At 36.9% G+C, this 26,702-nt stretch overlaps 3 protein-coding genes and 1 long non-coding RNA gene across 9 annotated transcripts in view; 3 read left to right on the top strand and 1 right to left on the bottom strand.

Annotated features, from left to right (window-relative positions):
* Positions 1-79: 79 nt before the first annotated feature.
* The window catches only part of hoxd3a (homeobox D3a), a 36,908-nt gene continuing 10,285 nt past the window's right edge, over positions 80-26,702 (top strand). The window contains exon 1 of one of the 2 annotated variants that reach the window (XM_043693537.2): positions 80-216. The gene's annotated coding sequence lies outside the window, so the exon portion shown is untranslated. Of the gene's footprint in view, positions 217-21,160; positions 21,184-26,702 lie in introns of those variants that run through there. The other variant, XM_087988997.1, reaches the window with a different exon arrangement.
* hoxd4a (homeobox D4a) lies at positions 138-20,111 on the top strand. 3 transcript variants are annotated; one of them, XM_043693558.2, is made up of 4 exons: positions 138-216; positions 10,379-10,405; positions 14,661-15,639; positions 16,058-20,111. In XM_043693558.2, exons 3-4 carry the CDS (start codon positions 15,228-15,230, stop codon positions 16,363-16,365), a joined length of 720 nt encoding a protein of 239 aa, XP_043549493.1. In that variant the 5' UTR covers positions 138-216; positions 10,379-10,405; positions 14,661-15,227; the 3' UTR covers positions 16,366-20,111. The 3 variants fall into 3 exon arrangements, with proteins under 3 accessions (XP_043549493.1, XP_043549492.1, XP_043549494.1); XM_043693557.2 differs by lacking the exon at positions 138-216 and adding an exon at positions 8,321-8,428; XM_043693559.2 differs by lacking the exons at positions 138-216; positions 10,379-10,405 and adding an exon at positions 12,042-12,404.
* LOC122551534 (uncharacterized) lies at positions 2,591-8,310 on the bottom strand. Of its 3 annotated transcripts, none has more exons than XR_015757666.1 (4): positions 7,981-8,310; positions 5,526-5,729; positions 3,766-3,905; positions 2,591-2,792 (listed from the first exon to the last, which is right to left on the bottom strand). It is a non-coding gene; the product is annotated as an uncharacterized LOC122551534 (long non-coding RNA). The 3 variants fall into 3 exon arrangements; XR_015757667.1 differs by having other exon boundaries at positions 5,526-5,696; positions 7,981-8,307; XR_006312126.2 differs by lacking the exon at positions 5,526-5,729 and having other exon boundaries at positions 7,981-8,270.
* LOC122551531 (homeobox protein Hox-D5) lies at positions 3,912-7,279 on the top strand. The gene is made up of 2 exons (XM_043693553.2): positions 3,912-6,021; positions 6,386-7,279. The coding sequence occupies exons 1-2, from the start codon at positions 5,514-5,516 to the stop codon at positions 6,634-6,636; spliced, it is 759 nt and encodes a 252-aa protein (XP_043549488.1). The 5' UTR covers positions 3,912-5,513; the 3' UTR covers positions 6,637-7,279.

The raw sequence follows: 26,702 nt of genomic DNA, 5'->3' as shown, positions 1-26,702 counted from the left end.
TCCAGTCCTTTTCCCTACAACTGTGAGGAAGTCATTCGTCTCATGCTGGGATTCAGCAACCTAATCACTCTCACAGAGCTCTGACGTCTGTTTACAGTCTTCCATTTACCCTTCAATTTTCGCGTTACCTTTTTCAAGTTATTTTATTGATCGAAAAAGTAGAAATGGAATACAATATCAGGCTGGTTACTGTATTGGGGAAGCGCCCTAACCCGGGTAAGTGCTATGCTCTTTTAGCTCTGCTGTTGCAAATCATATTGCTGTAAATGGAAAGCAGGAAAAAGGCGTTTGTTTCATTCGCTGGATTCTGGGGAACTGTTTCTGAGGTTGTGCGCTATTGAGGCTAAATGACCCCAGCACGGGTTTGAAAACGGTCCGAACTAAGCAGGTCCAGGTGGTCACTTGAATTCATATGGCGGCTGTGGCGCAGATTAATTAAATATTTATTTCCCGCAATAGAACGGAGTGCTACGATTCGTGGCTGTCTTTGAAATGAAAGCTTCGCCACGGGCAGCTGATATGTTTTCATATGATCCATGAGTAGAGATGAATCAGAATGTGTAGCGTTGTAGTAGGATAATTAGTAGTGCTATTGCAAATTGCGCGACTTTGGTTGTTTTTTTTCTCAGGGAGCTAATGATTGACGGCTTCAGTTTGTTTCTGTCTGCTATTTTGCATACAAGGATATGAGTTGGACGTCATCTGTATTAAAAATTAGGTGCCGAGATGAATGATATGCATTGCCTTAATCCTAATAATTCCGTGCAGTAATCATAGAAGCGATCAGAATTTTGGAGATGTGTTTAGCCAACATTTTAAATGATGTCTGACCACGTGACGGAACTTTGCACAAATGAGTGGTACTCTTCCAATAAGTGCCCTGCAATAGATATCGGACTGTGCTCTCAATATACTTGTAATGAACAGGGGATCAGGAAAAAATTCTAACTGTGTCTATATTTGCATGTTTGAAATATTAGCAGCTCAACCATCTGATGATTAATTTCCCGCAAGTTGTCCCCAAATTGGATAGCACATTTTATAGAAACTGTGGGGTCTTCATGCGGGAAATGTTTTTAGTTCGGAACCAACAGCTCCAGTCCATGTTAAGTGAATTCACAATACAAAACAGAATGATCACCAAAAATCGTTGAATTCCTTTACTTTGTTGTGGAATTTTTTCTCATTATGAGCGATTTAACTGCAAAACCTTGCTGCAGACGTATGCCTAGAAAGTTGGAGGGGGGTGGTTGTGTGTGCGAGATACTGTCATCAGGAGATGAGCTGATCATGTATCATTCTGCAATATCCCAAGGCGTTTGTTTGTATGTATTTTTTCCAATTATTAAATATTCAGAGAGGATTGCTTAAATTGTTTTTGACAGTACATCAAAATTGCATTCATTTGAAATGTATGCTTATATTCAGAATTTGAAAATTGATTTGTCTTTCAATCTTCTTTTAGTGAAAACGGATTAAACGACTATAGTTTGACCATCCATTTTGTCCATAGTTATAGCGATCTTGATTTGTTGTGCATCTGTCACCTATTTGTTTTTGAAAATAGTATTAAACACCGAGCAAAATGTCTGTCTATCTGTCTAACGTATAGACCAACAGACATATTGTGAAAGTGAAAACGAGGCTGTTCAAAATGAAGCTAGAATCAAAGAGTGTGCATCGATAGCGTAACGTGCAATTTCATCATATTCTTTATAACGTTGTGAATGTTTCTATATTAAATATTGACTTTTTTAGTCAAAACTCACAAACAGCAATGTACGTACACTCGAATTCTATCAGTTTTGAAGAAGTAATGTTATTTTAACTATTGACAAAGCACTTGCAGATTTACCCTAATTTTCAGGCAACATTTGACATTAATTCTGTTCATAATACCTTTTGTTTAATTCTCAATGCATCGCCCATCTTCATTCCAATTTGTCAGGCAATTATTTTACAGACTTTGCAAATCAAGCATTATTTGCCTCCATTAAATAATTAAATGAGATAAAATTGTTCAAGTATAATTTTCGTTAAAATAAAGCTGATTTTTCGGAGTTATGTGACTATTACACGCTGCACTTTTTACAATATATGAAAAGTGATTTCGCAGATTTTTCTTAATAATCCGTAATTTAGCATGAACACATGGAAAAAGAAAACTGAGCAACAGTAATGTCATTGTAATTATAATCACCAGAAAGCGGATATTTGCTATTCAGTTCATTTTCTAGTTTTAGAATCGAATTATTTAATTTTTGTTATTATGCGTCATGTCGTCGTGGTTTTGCTAAACCGACTAAAGTACTCAACAGGCACCACTGTATCTGTCTCTGTGTGTATATCTATGTGTGTGTGAATATCTGCCTGTCTGTTTGCGTGTATGTATAATTCATACTAAGCGTCCAATTGTGCATTTAGAAACTTTACCCGAAAACGTTTTGGTCATATTACATCTTCGGTACCAACCATGCTCAAATATAATTTCCAAATAATTTCAGCGTAATAACAAAATATTACAATCAATAATTTCATGGAAACATGTTTCATTTAACTTCTGCAACAAAAGGTGGTCTGATTCCCAATACCAGTTTGCATTAAACCATTTATTGCACTGCTTTATATTGGCATCTCGTTGTGAAAGTAAGTAAATCTTAATGCAAACGCTTCGCACAGATTCGAGGGAAATGGTCTATTGCAATCTCAAAGACAATTCGATCATCGTAGTTTTGGCAAACCAACGAATTTCCAGAACGCGATCTTCTGAATTTTGTCATAAGGGAGACGCACTGGAAAATGACAATCAACAAAAATGAATTAGTATGTGATGCACGCAATAATTTCTACTTTCCATTGTCAGAACATAATCCACAATCGTGCCTGGTGAAAGTGTAAAATATTTGACTGTTGGGTATTCTATTTCAAAAGTTTCAAGAGTACAAATATTCGGTGAAGTAGAAAAAAAATAAAATCATTGTAGTCAGCAGCAAAAAACCATTCTATTCCATAACGAGTACTGTAAGAACGGCCTGATTTGTTAGTGCAGGACAAAGACAGTATTTCTGTTGCCGACTGTCACATGGCTGCCGCAGCCTTAGATTTACGAGCTTTAGACAGTCAGGTTGGACAGTGTCGCAACTGTGTTCTTCGAACAGAATTGCAAGGGTACACAAATCAAACTTCACAAAGGATAAATAAAACCATCCCTATAGTCTGGCATTTTATTTAAAATACACTTGTTAAAATGTTATATTTTAACTTCTTAAGCTATAAATTGTAATCCATGATTGATCTGGAATCAATGCACTTTTAATGAAGGCCTATGCAGTTCCACCTTGAAACCGGAGCCCAGAATACTTGGGGTCTTTGTGGGTTTATGTTGTATCCTGGCATGGATTGCACGGGCTGTGATTACAAACTACAATAATATTTCCATTGAAATGTGCTTAGACTTCAATTAATTGGTAATACTTTGGCCCTTCAATTCTTAAAAGCTTGGGTGATAGCGAGCAGAAAAATAAATAAAAGTAACTCAATTCTCCAGCGCTGCAAGGTGTCACGGTAAATGACATCTTAATGTTTCTGCGATAGAAAGGAAATCAAATTCTGTACGGTTTTGATTAAGAAACTAATATGTGTGGGTGGGGCGGTCAAAACATAAACCCGAAGAACCCTATTTTGTTGCTAACCGATGCATTGACTAATCTATAGGAACATCCTTTTTTTGCCAAGAAAAAGAAACAAAGCATAGATGTACTCCACCTGTTTGAAAGATTACTGCCATTCTGAGCGGATCTTTGTAAGAAGTCCTGCAAGGCCCGCATTATCACGGTCGATGCTTGACACGTTTGTCCTTCATTATCAACTCCTTTACAAATCGCAATCTAAAATTTATAAGCAGCCTATTCGTCAAACCGAAAAAGAAAAATCTTGATTACAAATATTGCATTTATTTCTTGGTTCGTTTCCTTGCCCTTCTGGCTGGTTCATATTGTTTGGATCTGCATGGCAGAGAACGATAACAGAGCAAAATTGGAGACTACACGATATGATTTGGAAATCTGTATATATTTGCCCGAAGGCTATCTTTGCACAATTAAATTTGTTTTAATTCCATCAGCACCTACACAGGAATATGCATCAGATATAAGAGTTTTATACAAATGCGTCCATCTAAATAAAACATAGATTGTACAAGGGACAACTGTAGTAACGTTCGCGAGGAATTCCGCGGCGAAAATAGAAATAAACCCTATACCACGCCCGCTTAGCTTCTCAGTCGATTCAGGTTGGTTTCAGGGTCGACTTAACCAGTCACAAAATAAATTACCATGTTGGTCTGGTTGTTTTAAAAAACAGATCCCCAATCATAACAGACAACACACAATTATCCAGAAACCGGAATTTCATGGGCAAATTGTGGGATTGCCTGGGAAAACTAATGGAAAACTTTGTGAATGCGCAGTGTATGTAGATATCAACGTAATGTGGAAATAGCTGTGCGCAGTGTTCTATGAAAACGACATTGTAATCGTTGTAGATGTTGAAACCCGGGCTGTGTGTGTAAGTGAGGGAAGGCTGCCTCTGTATCCTATATAGGGATAAGCTGTCTTTCAGGGAAACGAACTTTCCCTATGTTGTTGCCTACAAGGAAGAGAAGTTAAACATCCTAAACCTTGGAGTAAAAATCAGAGTCGGATATCGAGAAGATTTACTTGTTATTTATTTCCATTTATGCAGTTCGCCACAAGCAAATCATTCTTTTTCAACCAATATCAAACTAAAGGATTACATACATGATTAATACGAAATAAACGTTTTAAATTGAATTGAATTTAAAACGTTAATTGAGTTACAAAATATTTTGAATTATTAGGGTGTAATGCTGAATAACAAACGGATCAGATCAACGTTTGCAGCTTCTTAATAGTTGTACCTATCGTCAGCAGAAGCCAATTCCACAAATTACTTTACATATGCATTATACACAAACCTATGCACTTACAAACTTACTAAACAGGAATTTTTTACTCGCATACACATTTTGTGTCTGTGTTCCTGTATATGTCGTCAGTTAAATAAAATCGAATTTCAGGTAACAGAAATCAGCTTTCATACCCAAGGTTTAACAGGGTTTTAAGTGTGAACCATTTTATAAATAAACCTATATGGAAAATAGGTTGCAAAGTGTGAACGTCAGACCTTTCAGATTATGTTTTGCTGATGCGAATCTGGCTTTACTCATGTTTGCCAGCAGGGGGCGCTACAGGATCATGCTGGCTAAATCATAGCAAGTATTCTCACTGCATGAATTACCCCCAGGGTCAGGCACAAGAATTTACGACTGGTCAACAAAAGCACGTGATCTAAACTTGTGCCCCATATTTGGTTGCATACGTAGAAAGCAGAGAAATGACATGTGCCTTTTATTTCCATATTTCATTATATATCGCTCGGTCTAGTGCCGAATAAACGTCTAAGAACCACAAATCAAAACCCGTTAAAGGCAGATGAGTTCCTACTTTTTAAACTCCTTCTCAGGTCGCTACCAAAATGGCCACGATTATCAGTTGCCGAGTTATGGAAATACTGCTTCTGTCGGCGAGCATTTCAGGGAGTCGACGATGCTCTCCGCCAGGTATGGCTATGATTACACCGGGATAGACCTCAGCATGACTCGTTCGAACTCAAATCTGTGTGGTGACAATGAAAGGTCCACCAATTACCTGCAAACAGTCAATAACACCTTTCATAGTTCATCTGGGGTGAAAATGAAATCGCCTGAACCTGCCTTCTGTTCGGGATCTTTAATAAGCTCATCAGATAGTGCTATTAAGACGGGGGCTATTATTACAGAATCCAATCATTCATACCACGGTAACCAGGACACATCGCCGGTTAACGATGAACATCCTAAGGGGACGAACAGCCCCAAACCGGAAAGTGGGCAACTAGACAAGGATCCAGCACTGCAAATGCAGATATACCCATGGATGAAAAAGATGCACCTTAACCAAGGTACGCAGTTCGACCTTTTGACATGCCTTTTATTCTTGATCGAATTAATTGTTCAGACTGAGTAATTAAATAACAAGTATGAGCTAAATATATAATGATTAATCGTAAAAGGATGACAGTTTAGATCATATGGGAACATTAAGACTGTTGCTCCGAACTAGGACAGCAATTAGCCAGAAGTTGCACCATACCTTGCATCTTACCGACTGAAAATGCAAATATTTTATATTATTTTCACATAAACCATCCGAACAATTAACACTTTGTAATATAATGGACATAGGCACTAATCTATTTGTCTGAAATTGTATAAGTTCGTAAATTCCACTGCGTGTAGTAATGCATCTTTCAACTTTTTCTCAAGAAGGCTTAAGTGGGCTAGAAGGGAAACGAACGAGGACAGCATATACTCGGTACCAGACCCTGGAGCTGGAGAAGGAATTCCATTATAACAGATACCTTACACGACGCCGCCGGATAGAAATCGCTCACGCCCTGTGCCTGACTGAAAGACAAATTAAAATCTGGTTCCAAAACCGAAGAATGAAATGGAAAAAGGACAATAAATTGAAAAGTATAAATGTCAGCCCCCCAGGAGTAGGCTTTCAGCCATAGCTTGTTTCATCCTAATTCTGGCTATACAATATTACTGTCCAGATGATCTTTTAAGTTGCAATAGGAAAGGTTGTTTGGCCACATTAGGTGCTCCTCTATGAGATGCGTTTATTAATACGTTGTTCTCATATGGGTACAACGTCTTGCTATCAATTTACCAAGAAAAGAATACAATTTATCAGTTGTCACCAACAGATGTTAAATCATGTTTTTATACATTGATGGTAATAGCCATGCCTAAATTTAGATTATAAGACAGCGAGCGAGAGAGGGGTCAAACGACTTAATGTAGCCAAGCAAGCCATTTATCTCTTGAGAACAGAATGAAGTTGTGCTGAATATCTGGTTTCTGAACAAACGAATCCCATACCGGAATAGAGCTTCGCTAAGATTTTAAATTAATAATATTTTATAAACTTAGATGAATATTGTTCCTGTCATCTCTTTTTACATCAAACTTTCTTTTGTTTGATTTTGCCTTGGAATGTTTATGGCACAAGTGTTGCTGTGGTCCCAGGTATATATGTCTTGTATATTCTGTACAGATATAATGTCTGAATGTCTGACTTTGTCCTATGTACATGAAATAAGTGATTTTCATTTTGCCTACATTGAAATAAAGTCAGTTTTATCAATAAATATTTCACCTGGCGTTTGAACTCTAATGATGTGTAAAAAGACGAACAATTGGTTTCTTGTGAAAAGACAAAAAGCCATTCACTTTCTCACTTTACACCTATTGGGTTGACACCCAAGTTCTCCGAATATTAGCCCCAATGCTTCTGAACTCAAAAAAGTTCCTTGGATTGAACCGTCTTTCAATGTTTTTTCTGAATTAGAAAAAAAACATTATTGTTGGCAAGAACTGATGGTCGAGTTCATACTATTCCAATAACTTTATTTAATTAAAGAATATGACTCATACTTCAGAAACTCGGCAGCTCGACTACAAACACGTCAAATGTCCAAAGATAATTTCACAGATTTTACTGAATGGAAGAATAATTCGAGTTTGTCTTTATTAATGGATGTTGACATAAATACTTAGGAAAGTGATGCCGCAATTTATAGGACGTATTGCATAAATTATGTTACTTATAAGAAGGATTTGCAGCGGCATCCATTGCATAGAATAATTTTTCATGCTAACTTTTCTGAGAATATTTGTGTACCGAAAAGCAGAAGGAAATAATAAGCCGTCGTAGCGACAGAAATAGGGAAACAAAGTCATAGGTAGCAGCAACTGTAAAAAGACTTTTTTCTCCATTCTCAGTCGACCTATATCTATTTCACTGTAAGTTAGCAGCTATCAGTCACGTATATTTGTAGGGTATTTGCACTTACCAAGTCGACTAGATCCCCTTGGCTGCATAAGAACTACTGTCCATATTGCGTATTAAAGTAAGGGCATCTTATTCTCCAAGGCACGTTTCGTCTGTGTGCTCAGACGTTTAGCTTTATATTAGTGGGAGAGCTTTTCGATGAACCTGACTGTCTTTAGTGAATAAAAGTTTTAAAGTTTAAGGGTTATTTATAGGGACGCCACAGAGCAACGTCCTGACTGGCTACGGAGGGGCACGTGATGTCATTAAACTTTGTTTTATGGTTTGGGAGTTGACAAGCCAAAATATAATTCACATCATATATTAGGTTAAGAGCAGACAAGTGCAGATGGTTAGTGTTTTTGAGAGGGTCCGTGGAAAGTGACACCAAGAAGCAAGCTGTCCTGTTCCACGGTTATGACTTGGTAGTGTTCTCGTATCCTGGTACTTTCGCACTGGAAAAGTCGCAAGTAAGTTATTTCAAATCGGTAAAAGAGCAAGTGAACGCATGACACCTGATGTCATTCGGAGCTCTTGGGCGCATGCACAATTTCTTGGCCAGCCAAAAAAACCAAAATCACAACGCAACGTGAGTTCAGTTTCAACAACTAGCAGTTACACGATACATGTTCAATTAGGGAAATTATATCACAATATTCTTAACAAAATATACTTTATATATGTTCAAAAATTTCTAATTATAGTTTCAAATTTATAATCATAAACAATGTGTTTTATTATTCTGTTTAACTATTAATTGAAAAATGCAGAAATAAACTATAGATTTTACCTAACCCTTTAAGCAAGTATAAGTAGAATTCTTTATTTTTAGCAAAAAGACCTTGTGCTGCACGATCACGTCTGGTAGATATATAATTTTCTTAGGCCAGCTTTGGGAGTTCGCGTTGTTCCTGCATAATTGTACGAGATTAATTGAAAATCTGTTTGGGAAATGTAACCTGATGTGAGAAATAATTCTGCAAGTTTAAAGAAGAGTAAGACATTGTTTGCATATTCTTTGCCGATCTTCCTCTATATTAATTTGCTGAGATTGTACGACATTTTCAAAGCATTTGACCGGTTATAGATGCCGCAATTTCGTCCACAGTCCCGAAGATTTTCTAACTGGTCTGATTCCGAACAAATTAGACTAGAAATATAACACAATGGCTAACAATATACGGCTTAAAGTGCTTTTTAAAAAGTAATAAAGTTCTAATGTTTTTTTAAAAGTTGCAAATCAACTATTCAATATGAGAAGCGCTGTAATAAGAGCACACTGCAATCGGCGAGACCTTGTTCGAAATTCTCAGGGAACCCCTTTTTATGTCCCGCAGAAATGAGATAAGTCGCCATGAACCGGCCGTGTTAATTGTTTTTGTTATATGTCGACAATAGCTATGACCAAATGTTATTTGAAACATAGAATGACATTGCAAGGTTTAAAAGTGTTTGGGGGGGGGGGGGGGGGGGGAGCGGACTAGAAATTCAGAAGCAGTGGAAGACGGGATCTGAAATCTGAATTTTCACTCAAATAAAAATGAAAAAAAAAATTAAACATGACAGGGGGCTGGTTCTGCCCAAACAGCTGAGTCGAAGGATGTTTAGGTTGAAAAAATTAAATTGTGGGCAGTACAGCCAGAAGGAACTCGGATTTGTTTTGTTTTGAATGGTAGTTTCGCCCTTTTAACCTAGTTTAGTTGAATTGATCACTACGTAATTTAAAATAAAATAAAAATGAAGCTGTAGAAATTCTTCGAAGTTAGAGAAGTTGGAGTGGCAGCAGGAGTGAAAACAATTTCTGCTTTAAATGTTCAATAACACGGCAACTGACGAGGATACCAAACCGAACACTGAGAAAAGAGGCATGCCAAGATAGACGAGAAAATATTTGAGAATGGATTACTACCCACATAGGGCTTTTTTATTAATGTCGCTTTTCATTACAGATCGATATTTTAAGCTTACGGATGTATTATAAAAGTTCAATGAGTGGTCACGTTAACTTATGAACGGTTTAAATGTGCATTCTCAGATGCAATTAACAGCTACGACTACGTAAAGGCAATGTTGAAATTACAGTTTACCTAGAATACATGACAGTACATACCATTTTACGTGCTTAAGCAACTTCAAAAAACTGGTAATGTCAAGTTAATTAGTAGGCCAAAAACAAATTGTTTGAAATGCTGCATGTAAAAACGCAGATCTACTCTTGTAAAGATTTTTTATGGATCAAAATGAAAATATTTACCCTTGAAAATAATGTAATGAAGAACTCATGGCGGTTACAGTACTTCAGTTTATTTATGAGTAGCTTGGATAAGAAAGCCCACGTGTTTATATGTTGTATTGAACTCCATCTTTAATGTATGGTTCACTTAATATTAACTGTTGAATTTTTAAAAATTTTATTACAGATATGGCAGAATGGAGGAAGCTCTTTCGTAAGTAACTATTATCTCGTAAATCGTGACGAATAATTGGACGCGGTTAATTGTTTCGAATGTGGTTTGTATGGAAAATGATTTGGTCACATCATGTGTCTAAATGGGAGCAGTAACCTGGATTCTAAAATGGCCCTAGATACAACTGTGTGTAACTTAACGTTCTTTACGATTCTCTGTTTAATTTGTACAACGGCATAGAAGAACTGATGTTGCATTCAATTTTCCTGAAAGGAACAAGATTCTTATACATACAGAATAAATTCAGATAAAATATAATCGTGTTTAAGTCTTACTGTGATAGTGTCGATCCACAGCCAGATTTAGTTGGCTTGTTATTTTGAACTGGTGATGCTCAACACAGCGCCTCCCAGTGCAAGGCTGTATTTCCAAAAGGTCATTTGGAGGAAAATTATGGTTTCGGTTTTAATAACATCTGTAAAATCACTTTGTCGAGTGACGTGGCAGTAATTAAAGCAGATATTTAAAGTGTACTCCTTTAGAGCCAACAGAGGCGTGTAGACAACAGCAAATTCCAAACTCTTCAGATGTAATATCACAGCCACTATAAACATGTAGGTCAACAGCAAGACTTATGGCTGCCAGTTCATCAAATAAACTGTTCAGTTAACTAAACCAGGGCATTCCTTTTCGTGGACTATATCGGCTAGGCCTACGATTTCATATTGCTTTTTGTAATGGTTGACCAGTAAATAAAATAATAGTTTATTAAAAGTTCATATTACTCATTGTAACATTTTGCTACTTTTTAAATGAAGGTAGCTTTCAGTACTTCGTTGTTGTTTGGTTAGACATGAATGATTTAGTTAAGAAAATGGCTTATTAATATGTTCACAAATATAATGTGACGCTAATATTTTAAAACTGCATATTTAAAGAAAATCTGACAATTTCAAAGTAACCAAAACCGAGAACGCCCCATATCAAATTAGGCAGGTTAAAGACCCCTACTTTCAAATGGACAGTAAAACCTCTTCAGTCAAAATACAATTTAGCTATCAAAAGCCAGTAATGGAAATGTTTATATCCTGTCTCTTTCCACGTCAGGAACTGTCAATGTTTCTCTTCACCTTAGGTCTACTATTGCTTCGCCACCTTAACTAATTATAATCACTGCTAGGATATTAAATTCAGATTCCATCTTTACACATAATATCCGATACTATTTTCCCTCCAAGTAACGGCCTCAATAAGTCACGAGATAAACGTCAAACAAGGACTCACTTTAAATAGGTCCAGATAATGTTTAACCGGTATTCGTAAAGCAATGGGCCAGCGCAATGGATCCTTCGTTTCAGCACGAAGTTTTACAATGCGAATCTTTAGGCGTTGATAAGTAATCAACAGTAATTGCTACTGAAAAGCAAAACAGTCTTGCTTATGCTGCGCGGACCTCTGCAAGAAAATGACTTTCTGGGTCACCAGAAAGGTGAACTTTTTAAAAATCCAATTTGGTTTTTTTAAATTGTTGTACGTATACGTAGGAAGGCCTTTAGCAGACTCATGACAATAATAGCGTTCATTGAACCACTGAATCTATGAATAAATATAGGGTTCACTTCCCAAACACTTACTTTGCATTGACATTCTCTAGGTCAAAATCTGGAAGATCAAAAGTCGCAGCACTTGTGTGGGCAGTTAAAAAAAGAGGTGAATTTTAATCGGGTTTGTTCATCAATAACTCTTTGGCATTGACCTGTCTGAACGAGTCGAGCAGTAAGGTGAAATGCAGGTCACAGCGTCTAACAAATATTAAAATGCGTAGTACCAATCAGCTTCACAATGTGCGATAATTTGAACTGTAAAGGGAATTGGCTTTCGAAATATCGGCTGGTGTAACGATATCTGGGATTTTCCTTGCAAAAAGGCTTTTAAAAGCAGAATTCACTGCTGGTGCATTCGTTGGCGTCACTGGTTGTGGAAAACAGTTTAGCTCTTTTCTTTCCTAATGCACTGGGGTAAACGAAAAAAATCACAGGTAAATAAGATAAAACTTTTAGCGAGGTTATTTTTCTCTCTTGCAAAGGTAAAATAATCTAAACAGCAACTTATTTAAGGCTGAGGTATAAATTTGAACGTTTGCAGAGGGTCATTTTTGTTGTTCTACAATAAAACGTAGATAAACCGAGACCTTTGTTGTGCTCGATAGAAACAGCAGCTAAATAAGGAACTGAACATACCCATTTACTGTCAGAAAGTACAGTTTCAACGTTACTTTGTTAATCAGCGCATCTCAAAATATTTAGGTGTAATCTTTGTACTGTTGAATACACTTACTCTTTTTTTTCGTTGGCGCACGTTTATAATTATTCCCAGCCTGTTTCGCGAGTGCCCTTTTTTTTTTACAAAAAACACAGCAAGAATGTAAGAAGAGGATTACAGTAAACCTAGCTAAACAGTTAGTTCGGCAAGATTCACACACTTAGAAAAGGTCAGCGTGTGACACTCGCTAAAGTGAAAATAATAATGCAACTTTCCGATGTGTTTGTAAATGATTTCAGTCTGACCCCGTGCCCTTCAGCCTTTAACACACAACGCGGTGGCACTGCAGGGACATTGGGGAGAGCAAAGTAAGGAACCTACAATGCACTCGAGTTTAGAAACCACCTTAGACGTGTGAGGCAAAGGGAGTCCTGATTAGTTGGCAGATTAAATTATATTTTCTGTTCTTGCATATGGCGATCCAACTGACTTGTGTTAATTAGATGTGGAAGCATACTGCTGGTAGTATTATTTGATCCAGCTCCCAGGAAATGGTAGAGATTAGAATAGAACAAACAATCGTTATTTTCCTGGGCTGCTATCACTTTATGGAAGGAGCAATAAGTGGAAAACACTTCGAAATAAACCAATATTTGTGCTCCCATGTATAACTTGATTAGATTTAGGAATTGTTTAGGCCGGGCGATATTTGTTATAACATCCTGCGGTTTGTTAGTGGTGAGTTCAAATTATTAGCATCTGGAGCAATTATTGATTCACGCTGGGGCACTTAGTAATGTTAGCTGGAGCGGATCGGTACAAACTGTTTCCTATAAAATCTCTCTGAAATACGCAGGGTTCATAAACACAGTAACAAATAATAACTTCTGCCTTGTAGACTGTATACACAAGCCCGCTCTGCACGCTGATTCATATTGCTGCCACTGCCGAACATAGAAATGTTTACTACCACCTATTAAAAATAAAAGAACGACTTCTGTTATTTTTCAATGGCTAAACAGTTAAATAGTTTAACAAGCGCTTTGTCTGGAATTTGCTTGCTTAGCTATTGATAGTAGACCACAATTAACTCTTTGGAGTTCGCTTGTAAGTGCAGTCTTTTAAAGCACTTTCCCTTGTTGTAATTAGTCACCGAATTTGTTTGTAACCCGTCGTCTATATATACCCTGTAGAACCGAATTTGTGTGATGTTTCGGTCACAGATTCGTTTCTAGGGGAGTCTATGGTCGATGCCAACACTACGAAAATCAGCAATTTGCTCTTCGTGGGTTTTACTGCTTCGACTGATTTAGTTCTAAGTAGTACTGAGTAATTGGATTAAGAATGGCTTTTTTTTTTGGTTTTGAATCCAGTTTTCAATATTGAGTGAGCTTTTAGATCTCGCCGCTCAGTTTTGAATGGCTTATTTTGGCTCCCCTTCGCAATCGAACTGCGATGTTTAACGTGTTGATTTACTGATCATTAGTCGTTTCTAAACTTCCGGATTTACTCTCCGGAAATCTAAGATTACACAAACTTAAGTATTTCTTTCTCAATGCTGCCCGTTTCCATGGCGATGGCGATAAATTATCTACAAAGATTGGCCTATGGTTTCGTATTGCATTTGACTAACTTACGATGCTTTTGAATTAAATCGGATCAAAATACATTTAAGGTCAAAAGTTAAAATTCGAATTATACATATTACAAATTGAATAGTTAGTTGCTGCGTTAATTTAGAAAGATCAGAGATGTGCGTGAATGTCAGAGGAGGAAAACAAATTGTGAAGAAATTGGAGCGAAAACATTGGAGGCTATCAGATATAAAACTTATATCCTACTTTGCAGATTTTTAAACTTTCAGAGAAAAGAGCGTTGATCTTACAATGTCCTTAAGCAACATGTGCAAAGTGTTTTTCTGTGTTAAATGGAGCTTTGTTCTAATTTTATCGGAGTAGACTATGTTTGTCTTTGAATAACTTTGTCCAGAAGACTTCTTTGCATCGGTAATAGTTGTAATTATTTTCCTCAGCTCCGTTATTCTTTTTGTTGTCTAACGGGATGCTTCCTTTGTCACCCTGCGTACGCTGGATTGCCGGCCGTTTCTCCAAGTTCCCTCGCTATTGTCACGTTGTTCTCGGGAGAAAACAACAACAAAAAATACAAAGACGCCGAATGCATTCTCTATCCTTGATTTATTTGAAAAGCGGCAAGGAATGGTGGAAATTCTCTTTTGACAAAAGAACAAATTACCTGAGCAATATTCGGGCGCTCAGTGAGTGGTCATTATTCTCTCCAAATGGAAACCTCTATTGCATGCATTCTTCGGAATCTATTTCAAATACTTAGTGACTGCTGGAAAAAAAATCAAAGACGTTGCAGTTTATAATTTATTTTTAAATCAAGGCTTTCTGGATGAAGTTTGTAAAAAATTGTCATTAGCTGTTTCCTTATCCGGGAATCGGGCCCGACCTCGCCATTGGCTCGTACAGTCACATGGGTGACTAACTTTATTCAGTTGACAGCAAGTAGGAGGGCTTTATGGAACGGGAAAAAAGACAACTCGAGAAAAATTAGTATTTTCCACCTTCAGAAATTAATGACCATGAGTTCGTATTTGATGAACACTAAATATGTGGATCCCAAATTTCCTCCTTGCGAGGAATATTCGCAAAATAACTACATACCTGACCACTGCCCAGAGTATTACAGTCAATCGCAGGATTCTGATTTTCAGCACCAAGGAATCTATCCACGGTCAAACTACAGCGGCCAGTCGTACAGCTGCAGCAACGCTCGGGGCTCTCCAGTGCAGCAGAGGGGTCATGTGCAGGCACAGCCCGCTCCTCAGAGCCACCTCTCAGGGCAGGGGGAGCCAGTTGCACCGCTCCAAGTGTCCATAGGCCGGCCCTGCAGCCAGCAGCAACATAATTCAAAGAACCAAAACGGCGCAGCAACCAAACAGCCAGCAGTGGTTTATCCTTGGATGAAGAAAATCCACGTTAACACGGGTAAGGACCACTTTTTTTTTGGTTTTCGCTCCCCTGCTGCATCGCTTTCCCTGACAAATATTTGCGACCCATTGATATAGGTCTACCGTAAATAACTCCTTCAAGAGAGGATTTATGAGCGGTTTTAAAAAGACCGGCAATTACACCCATCATAAATTTTTATTGCTGAGGAAATAGGCCGCTGGCCATGTGGCTGACTCCATGTGAAAACTCGAGCCTGGGATTAACAGGGACATGTTAGATCTTCAATTCCGAAAGAACTTTAAAGTGATCCTTAATAACATATTTCAACTTCTTGCTAGAGGCACTGTTCCAGTGCAGTGTGGGTGCAGACACTGTATTTAGGACTGTATGGTGAAAGCATTTGAAAAACTTTAGGTCCAGCTTTGAATGGTTTTTGAATTGTTTTGTTTTTCAGTGAACCCTAATTATACAGGAGGAGAACCAAAACGTTCACGAACTGCCTACACAAGGCAGCAGGTTTTAGAACTCGAAAAGGAATTCCATTTTAACAGGTATCTGACAAGACGACGTCGTATTGAAATAGCCCACACTTTGTGTCTTTCCGAACGCCAGATCAAAATTTGGTTTCAAAACAGAAGAATGAAGTGGAAAAAAGATCACAAACTGCCTAATACAAAGACCAGGTCCTCTGGTTCTTCTACTTCCAATCAACAGTTACAAACTGTTTCCAAGGACCAACAAACAGACCTCACAAGTTTATAGAAGGACATCCTATAAATGGCTCCTTAAGTGTATATAATAAGACATTTCCAGGCAGAAATTGCATGTACCGATAACATGGCTTGTAGGTGCTTTCCTGCTGATTTTTAATGGCATTGAAGGGACTTTGTCTTGTGCCTCACTTTTGTTCTCAAATGTAGCAAATGAAACAAAAAGGAGAAAGTCACCCTAGCTGCAGCTGAAATCATTGCGACTCTAGTCAGTGGCTATTTTTATCACACAGCACACCTTAGTAACCTTAACAAGTGCGAGGCACTAAGTGGTGAAGACATGGTGAGGTGTACACTTCAGGAAGGTACATGTGTAGTCTGCTAGCATGAAAATGAAAGGCTGCGACGCTTGTTCATGGTCTTTTTTTTATTTTATAATGAAGGCCCAGTGATTTGTTGTGGTAATTTGTGGTTTCCACAACTATTTTTGCTTGTAATGTGTATTTTTGCGATTCCATCTCTTTGTGTATATTGTGTTGATATTCGAGATTTATAGTGATCAAGAATTAGACAGTGTTTTGTGGTTTCTTTATTTAAAATGAGAAAATGGTATTTGTAATTGTGCTGCTGGATGGATTATTGTTACAAGCCTACAATGCAAGATTGCGTACATTTTTATGTTCAAAAACGATACCAAAATTAGTTCGTGCTACTAAAATTCAAAAAAATAAATTTAGTAGTAATAAGCTGAATAGCGTGAGTAGTTTTCCTTTTTTGGTATCGGGACATGTTTTCTTATATATGAGAACAGCTTATGTTGCGAGGCAGACGTGAACAAATGTCATGAAAAGAGACCTTACATAAAAGAATACAGAATCCTAAAAAAAAACGAGGGATCTGCAATTCTGTGCCAAATATGTAAAGACACAAACCGATGTTTACTAGAGCAACATTTCTGAAAGAGAAACGGGCTTAGATAAATATTACAACAGTAGTGTTCAGGGTGCATGTTAAACTCTTTTCTCGGTTTGTTGGTTGATAAATGAGTAAGTTGGTTACACCAATCTGTGAACGTTTAGTATTACAAGTGGGAATGTGTTTCCTTTCGATTTTCTCCAGAACGGATGAGCGAACAACAATACGACAAGGTACATAGTTTAGAAACAGAAACGGTCGACACCGTGTGTATTTTGCTTTGTGAAAGCACTATTCGTTTTTCCAATCTATTAATCTGTAAAGACACACTGGTGGTTGATTTAGAGGGGCAAGGACAATAGCCGAGAGGCTCTTCAATTAGGCAATTTACACTAAACACAAATTACTGAAGATATTTTGATTCTAGCAGTTTTAAGGAAGCTAATGTTGTTACAACCAGACGAAACGAGTCAGAACTTCCTGAAATACAAGATTGCATGTGCTGTGCCAACATTCTCACGATATCAATCAGAGACACACTGGTATGTCATGGAGATTCAGCATTCAGTTCCTTTATACAATGTTTTAAAACGGTCAATCATTGCAGAGTATCCAGATGTTTAAACGCAATGAAGTGCTTGTTGAGTGTCACTAAGGAAGAGCTCATTTGATAGTCCAAGTGTAGTACTATTTCCATAATAAAATTACCCCCATAAGCTAAATAGGAAAATATATTCCAAATGCTCACGAAGTCAATGTTGGAACAGTTAATGTCAGGTTCCATGAGGGGCTGCCCAGCCTTTGGATGTATAGCTTCGTCAAAATAAAGCGCTTATTTTTTTCTCTAATTTCTGAGAGCATCAGAGCAAACAAGGGGAGCGATATTGTGTTTAAGCTTTATTGCAGTGCAAGGTTATCTCCTCACATATTAGTAGATTCTCAAACAATTTAAATGCTTTAGATTTAACCCATTTTATTTCTTATGTCTGTAAAATTGGAGGTTTCGAGGGGGAGAAAGATGGCTGGTATCCACAATATTACCTTAAAACCATTAAAGCCATTGGTAAAACGTATATGTAGAGGGAAGAAGTCCGGAGGGGTTCGGGCTAATGGCCTATCTAATCCGCTAAAAGGAAACCGAGCCAAAGCAATTCTCAGGAAATCATTATTCGCAATCATGCAGCAATTTAGAGGGCAATGCCAGGATTCCGTCAAAATGCATGAAGAAAATCTATTTCCTAGGAATTTCGATGCTCAACTCGATTTCGTAACATTCAGTAACAAAGAAAGTTGGCGGTGCAGCTCTTTTTCCTATTCCTTCACTGACCTGCAAGCTTGCAGCTGGCTTAGCTGGATATGGTCTGCTTGAAAAGGCGAATTCCATGATTCTTTGTTCTTTATAGGATAAGCCGTGTAGTTCTCAGACTTGCACATGACATTACTATAATATATCCACGTCTTGATATTATAAATGAGTGATATTCTCTATACCATTTAAATCATTGTCTCCAGTACAAAACGCTAAGGTTCACGCGTAGCAAGATGTCCTTTTCTGACGCCTTCATGTTGAGAAGCTGAAAAGGTATTTTACTGAAGTTCGGCTAAACTGTAGGAACAGGTTCACCAAAAGGACAAATTTTCTATTCGATTAGCTGTATTTCAGCCTGAAGGACTGACCTCTAAACCCTTGACCTTTTGGACTCATTCCTACCCTTCGCCTTTTCTATGTGTTTTAACACAGACAACATCTAGTTAAAGCCAGTTGAAATCGTTTCTCACGTATGAACTACTCCAATTTCTGCAGGGGCAAGTTTTGCGGCTATTCTTAGGCGATAATATAGTACTATGCTACTATGATGTCTCTAAACTCGATTTCTATTACACCCGTCCCCCCACCTTTACAGAAGCGACACTACAACCGTTGCCAGCATTTTATCTCAAATGTTGGAGCAAGGAATTTGTTGATTTGTTCAGCTTCAAACTTCGCTTAATTTTAGCACAGTATACTTTTGCTGTATTTTCCTTGCTGCACGAATAAAAACAGCATTCAAAAACACTCCCAGACATTCATCTTCCAACATTCCCATTCAATTTTTCTCCAAAATTCCACACAAACATATTTTGTCACATTTAGTGATATATTTTAAATACTCGAAATAATGTTGACATTTGTACTGAATAATGGTCTATGATGTTTGTCAAATCAGAATTGAATTCTGTTCATGCCAACTAAATTCTATGGCAACATGCAGAACAACAAAACAAATAAAAGTGAAACAAAAAATCAAGGTATTCAGTTGCAACTAATTCTGCTCTCAAACACTGTTTCATCATTTTTATGAGTAAAGGCTGCATTTTTTTTCATTATTCATTAAGTAAAGAAGGCACATTCTCAAACCAAATAGACACAGTTTCCTATCATATTTGTGTTTTGGTCTGACCTGTGTTAATGCTAAATTATAATTCATAATCATCCTTCTCCCTCAAAGAATCCGCAGTGTCTTCAATGAAAATTGGGTGGAACAGTTTTCTTTCTGTTTACAATACCCCAGGAAAAGAGAAACTAAAATAACTTCTTAATATTTTGCAATATTTAATAAAACTGCACTGATTGAATTTGAGATTCAGTATGTGAGAACAGCCAAAATAAGGAACAATTAATCAGCTGCGTATGTTGTCTTTTCCAAGGTACAAACTAAATTATCTGAATATATATATGCTCAAAGAGGCTGTAAGCAGTATATGACTTTGACTTTTGTATAACACCTATCTCCTTGAAAAGCAGTCGACTTTAAACCGCAGTTATCAACAAGGTCAATTGACAATGTCTCATATTCATGTAGCTATGTAATTTATCAATATTTAAACCAGCCAGCCACATGCATTAGTGTATGTACTGGTTACAAATTATAATTCAAATGTTTTAAATTCAGAAGCTTAATTATTTTCAAGTTTTTTCACTATATAATTTGTCACAAATATTGAGTACATAGATATGGGAAACATAGAACATAAAAGTCAACAACATCATGATTTCTGAACTGTTATATCATTCAAAATTCATAACGTCACATATAATATCAATCACAATCAATCAACGTGCATATTTATATCCATCGATGCACATCTCCCATGGCCACGTAAAACTCCTATATCCAACTATATGCTGTGTAAATGCATGTCTTTTATTCTTAGCATGCACATAATTTTATCAGTGTACATATATGCATATATGCCTGTGTGCATGTGCACATGCATGGATATTTTTGCATGTATATTTACATGCATGTATGAATGAATATGTCTATATGTTTGCGTGTGTTTGCGATAATGCACATGTGTATGTTCTTACGTCTATGCACATCTAAGAGCAACAGACATGCATTATTTGACTTTCTATAAAACAATTTTAATATTTAGTTTCATTGAAGAAATCCGAATGAACATAAACTCAAACGAGTAACACTCGCTGCATTTTTATTGTTGTCTATACCCCGCCTGGTTACTTCATTTCTTGTGTAGAAAGAGAAACGGCTGAATGGAAGGCAAAGAGTCAATGCGACCATGCCATAGGCTGGTCATTCAAAATGGGACAAAGCTGATGCAACCCAACGCTACTAAACAGCCATATTTGTTAGTCTTTCCTTTTAGAATTTTAAAATATATTTGCAAAGCTAATGTTTCTCAAATGATAAAGAATTTTGCATTTTAAGGTTATGTCCAGAGGAGGTGGTAGGATTTTATGTATCCTTTTATATTTGATTCGGCCACGTGATTTACTAAATAATTAATGCAGTACGTCCCGAAAGAAACACGGCGTCGTCATTAATCGGCCAAGCAAAGGACTCTATCACACTTGAAAAGTGAACAGATCCCAAGAATATTATATACAAATGGTCCGCTATTTCACTTTCCTGTTGTAGTTCGTTGCAAGAAACTGAAAAATGGAAGCTTGGTAGGTAAATAATTTTAGTTTTGTTTCTGCTAAGATAGCAAATGAATGTAACTGTCATATATATTTGATGAATAGCGCCCTTTGCTTCTTACTCTGTGCTACCAGGCGACAGTCATAAGTTGTAGTAGGCAGATATACTGACCTTCTATTCGGATTAGCTTTAACAATTTGGAGCAACTATGATAAACTTCAGATGCAGAAATGTGTAACGGCTGCATTTTGGAGTAAGGGGTAAATGTTAGTAAGACTGCGATGAGGTTATTATTAAGGCGTAGTTGAGTGTAATGAAATGGCGTAGATTTTACGGTTTACTTGTGCTTTATTGCAAACAATGCCGGCTGTCATGGCATCTGCTGCCTATTTGTACACAGCGAAATAGAGGCCTGAGCATTGTTGAATACCACGAGTCATATATTTTGTTTTCTTTGAGAGGTACTGGAAAGTCTGTAAAGGAGATTCCACTAGGACAATTGCAGGTATTCACGTCTACAGAAACTAGGTTGATGAGCGCTTTGTGTTTTTTTAGTCGATGTTTTGCTTCAAAAGATGAAACAAATGTCTTCTTTGAACTCACGAGTATTTCCAAATCCCCCCCAAAAACGAGTATTGCTTTCTTATAAGCTGTTAAATTATGATCCACAAAGCTAGAAGAACGTGCTTGACCCGTTTAAAGAATAAATGGTTATGATTTCCACCCAGATCAAGACCAAGTTATAATTTCACCATTAGTACATTTTATAATGTAACAAAGTGGCACAATGCTGATTTGTTCAATTGAGGTCAGTTCAGAACAGGGAGGTATATCTCACATACATGATATAGGTAATTGAAGACAATAAAGCCCAAGAATGATTTATCTTATTATTGTTGGCCGTTTCAGTAACGTGAAAAAGTTTTAGTTTTAGGGTAAAGACTGAAAATAAATCCTAAGTAAGCATTTGAAGTTGGAGCAATGAGCAGTGAGACTTTAACGTAAATTACAATATAGCGTTTTAGTGACAGATCTTGACAGCTCGGATCCTAAATCTTTTTCGATAGGTGTACTATAAGCTGCATAAATTACTCTGGTAAATAAAAATATATTTGAAAAAGGATTTGATCACTTTGTTTGGCGATATTTTACGATATGAACGTCGGCATTTATTGCTTCCGTTGCTTTTGTCACAAAACACTTCTGGAAATTGAATTTGTTTCGTTGTCACGTGTGTAAAGTCGACGTTCGTTTCCTTTTTTAATAAATTATGCATTAAAACAATAACCTATTAATTCAGTTATTCACCGATGACAAATGCAGCGCTGTTTTACTGATGACAAAGCTATGGTTGTGCCGCCAAGTTACTTTCTTTTCTACTCTCACGTCAACTCAATCTCGTCTACCGTTAAATTCTAATCCAGCAAAGAACTAGGCAGACAAAAATCAATGAACACACTTTAATTATAACTTTTTCATTAAATCGAAATAAAGTATTATGTTTTGTGGGGCGGGGGGGAGGGGGGTCAACAATTTTCCACTTTGTTATAAATCACTGCGAGGAATTCCTGAAAGGGTGAAACGCTGCCGAGACTAGACGAGGATTGTAAATCTCTCCCTTTTATTGCTTCATGAACATATGCTGCGGTGGAAGATGTCTTCAGATCCCCATTTGATTATATTCCCCGTAAAGTTGGGTTCCCACAGTGACAAGCATTAGCACATAGTTGCTTCATCTTAGTCTCCTCGTAAAATTATCAGAGAAGGTATAACTTGCCATAATAAAATGGTCTATTTACACTTTTGGGATCAACAATACCAGAACAGAAATTACTTCAAAGTCACAAACATGGATAATTTGAACGATATAAAAGATTTATCTTCTTTACGAGATCCCACAAAAATCTGTGTTACGAAAAATGTCAGAAGACAAAGATTCAAAATTACTCAACATCGGTTTGGGGCGAAAGCGATGCTTTAGCTAAACAGTGAGTTGTAACTCTTATTTTCTTTTAAATAATTTATAATGCAGTAATTGCAAAGCAATATTTTTATAACGACCATACAAGCCACAGAGGGTAAAGTAATTTAGATAAATGTTGCGTTAAGCCAGCGCTAGGTGCAATAAGGTCATGCATTACTGTCAATAGAAATGTTTTTTATTGCTATTAAATTACAGGCAAATGTTTCAGATATTAAGAACAGTTGGAGGTAACATTTAACAGAAACATTCAGCAACTCGATAGAATTTCACTAAAAATTAATTTTCGCTAACCAAAAAATTATATTTCAACAAAAGATTTGCGAAAGAAAAGTACAAAATAAACACGGAGGCATCATTCAACAATTTTCAAACGCCGCTTTGGTGAAAAACATTCTCTAACCAGACAATTGGCTCTGGTAATTTAAGTTGCTTCTCCTGAAAGGAAGAAGGAAAATATCACGTTAATTCCCAGTCCACAGACATCACATTTATTGCATAAAACTGCAGTTCCAAACGATGATTAATTTGCCCTTCTAGAAAAGAAACAGATTCAGTTTCACAGAACTAGTATCTATTGCAGAATTTCATTTCTTTAACGGCTTCTATCAACTAATTCAAATTCTAAGCAGGATAAATGTAACGTCCTGCTCCTTCGACGGTTTTACTGAGCTCACCCCCAAAACCTAAGTATAACCTCAGTATATGTTGGTGTAATTTCGATATATATTTTATCATTTTGTTCTAAGTTTTTGTGTTGGTTTTGAAAACCATTGATGTAACTTCTGTTTTTAAAACTCTAAACGATATTAAATGCTTTTATACGTACGTTGTCTGAGATATATGTATTCACTAATTCCGATTCTATCAAACTAATACTTCTTTTGATTAAATGAATGAGTGCAATAATCAACACAATATACCAGAAGGCATGCTTAGCAACAGACAGCATATAGGCAATGAAATGGCAAAAAAATACAAATCTATTGTTCAGTTTAGCGAACGTAGCGCTATTCTGAAAAAAAAAGACACTGCCTCACGATGTGTTTTATTCAAGTAAAGAATACTGAATTTTCACTCAGCTCCTCATTGGTGTTAATGTAAGAAGTGACTCGAAACACCGTTCAATCCATATTAAATAGATGTTAGTGAGGTAGCGCTGGATCAACTTACTGGCTCAATCAGAACAATCTGGTAACACAGATCACGTGAACAAATATGCCTGTATCTTAAGGCAGTGCCTATATTTTCTGATTATAAAAGGTATCCGTTGCACTATAAAATTCATAAATTGCAACTTTTTAAAGGAATATCTACCGGTTTATAAATACCAATTGTTCGTTGGATGTTCGATTATAAAGTCTCGGTTTAGATTTAAAAGCTAAAGCATTACTGGATACCGTTTTTATTGGTAGTTGTCCCTCAGACTGAAGCCATTTCTATCGGGAATAGCGTCTGCATTTGGTATCGAAATGTCTGTAAAACCGCAAGATCTGGTTTAAGGCAGCATTGACTCCAGACAAACGGCAGAGGATATTATTCGCAGCTGCAAGCTAAGAAATTGAGTTTGAGAAGCATAGATTTATGATAAATTGACACACAGGTAAGCAATGGTACGGTAAAATGCAGCCTTTAGCAGAAGGTTTGGATAATGCCTTCAGCAAGAGGGCATATTATTCATGCCAAATTATACGAAATTCTGATACAAACTAGTGTATTCTTTCTATTTCCGTGGAACAACCACAAACTGGTTTTGGAGCAAAGTATGACGATTTATAGAGAGAAAAAAATATTGTTCTTCCACGAAAGTGCGCAATTTGAGAAAGGTTAGATCGGACAAACTAAAGCAGTCCCAGATTTGTCTTGTGGCTGTGTTTTAGCTGATTCTGCGGTTTTATGTAAAAGGAAAACGAAATAAAAAGGCATAGAAACCCAGGGAACTTTTCAAACTGTCACTAGCAAACTTAGATCGTAAATCACATTAATTTGTTGTCTCTAGCTTATCGTCAGGCTGCAGTCCTCTTTGATTTATGCGTTTCAGAAATATATTGCAGGCTAAAGTTATTGCGGCAGCCCGTATAAATTATTTCTCAATTAATGTTATTTTCTTTCATGGAAAACAATTTGTGATTTTCTAGGAAGTAAGTATATCCGTATTTTTAAATACATTAAATATCGAATATTACATTCATAACAAACGTGTCAGGAGATCATCTCTAATGGCTCAGGTTCAATATTTTTGCAGTTATCTACTTCGCCGTTAACCACGTTAGGTAAATCCTGTTAAACGAAATCGTCTCCTTTACTCCCAACTCCTGGTGTCTAGGCGACCGTTTTAGTGGAATCTTAACGTTAATAGTTAACTTCTTTTTTCTCCTCCAGTTCTAAAAACGCTTTAAATAATTCTTCATTAATTGCACCAAACAGAGTAACTGCATTATTTTCCAAATTAAAAACATTAAAATTCTCATTTTATGTATATTTCAGCGTTATTACTGTAACGCTTTGGTCTGACTGTTGTCTGTGTGATCGGCAGTGGGATTAAAGTTGTTTCTTTATGAAATTGCCTTAAAGTTAGTATAACAAGACTACCATTCGCTGTAATTTTAATGACCATAATTGAGGAATTCTCATTTATTTTTCAATGAAAATATGTATGTATAACTTGTCCAAATTCACGAGTGTTTCTTGCAGATTTGGACATTTTATCAGTATGTCCACAGGTATAAAAATAGTTTTGCAATGTGCATATGTGCTTTGCTCGGTCCAAAAAAAAACTTTTGAGGAGAGCATTTTTCATTACTGTATGCCTCGAAGCTGCTGGGCTGCCATGTTAGTCAGCTGAATCCAATTACTCTGAGTAGCATTTCATTTTGCTCGATGGGGCCACTCACTTATAAATTCACCTAAAATTTCAATAAACCTCCCTGCAACTCCCATCATGGTATCTATTAACATTTATTTATAGTGTGGCTTTAGAATATTTACCCCCTGAAAGAAAAGTCCAAACTTTTCAGGCACCATATACAGTAATCATCTTGGGCTCACAGACGGAGTGTCCTCCACAATAGTTTGGCAGACAATAAAAGTAGTAAGCGCGAATCCATTCCAAACTTTTTCTACCTAAACTAGTTTGGTAGTTTAGGAACATGGCAAAATAAAAGTTTTCAAAACTTTTCGACGTAGCCACTCTGTCAACAAGGTTTACATGGGTAGCTTACTTATACTCAGGGACGGAGTGTGAGAGGTCTCTTCCAACGCTGCGAAATTAATAAGATGTTTAAAAACTTACCATCCAGGTCATTGCTGAGCAGACCTGAGTTATCACTGACTGTTTGAAAGCAACCAAGTGTTTAAAGCTTGTCGACTGCCTTCGCTTTCCTTGGAAAATGGCGAGTTTGCTCTGCAAATTCTTAACTTAATTCCAGTCATTACAAAGAAATAAAAGATTTTAACTTGACGTATGGCCACGTGAATACATTACAAACATTCTGGTGGGAGGCATCAGACCGAGGACGCGATGTCTTGCCGACTGTGATTTGGATCCTCTTCTAACTTCAAATTATA

This window comes from Chiloscyllium plagiosum, unplaced genomic scaffold (genome assembly GCF_037043375.1).
Source record: "Chiloscyllium plagiosum isolate Xiang-an unplaced genomic scaffold, Cpla_swu_hap1 HiC_scaffold_7, whole genome shotgun sequence".
Lineage (NCBI taxonomy): Eukaryota > Metazoa > Chordata > Chondrichthyes > Orectolobiformes > Hemiscylliidae > Chiloscyllium > Chiloscyllium plagiosum.
This window is presented reverse-complemented; position numbering and strand designations above follow the sequence as displayed.

Excerpts from the sequence above, each read along its gene's own strand:
- LOC122551531 (XM_043693553.2), top strand. The coding sequence starts at position 5,514 with ATGAGTTCCTACTTTTTAAACTCCTTCTCAGGTCGCTACCAAAATGGC. Across the intron at positions 6,022-6,385 it reads AAAGATGCACCTTAACCAAG|AAGGCTTAAGTGGGCTAGAA; the intron begins GTACGCAGTTCG and ends CTTTTTCTCAAG.
- hoxd4a (XM_043693558.2), top strand. The coding sequence starts at position 15,228 with ATGACCATGAGTTCGTATTTGATGAACACTAAATATGTGGATCCCAAA. Across the intron at positions 15,640-16,057 it reads GAAAATCCACGTTAACACGG|TGAACCCTAATTATACAGGA; the intron begins GTAAGGACCACT and ends TTTGTTTTTCAG.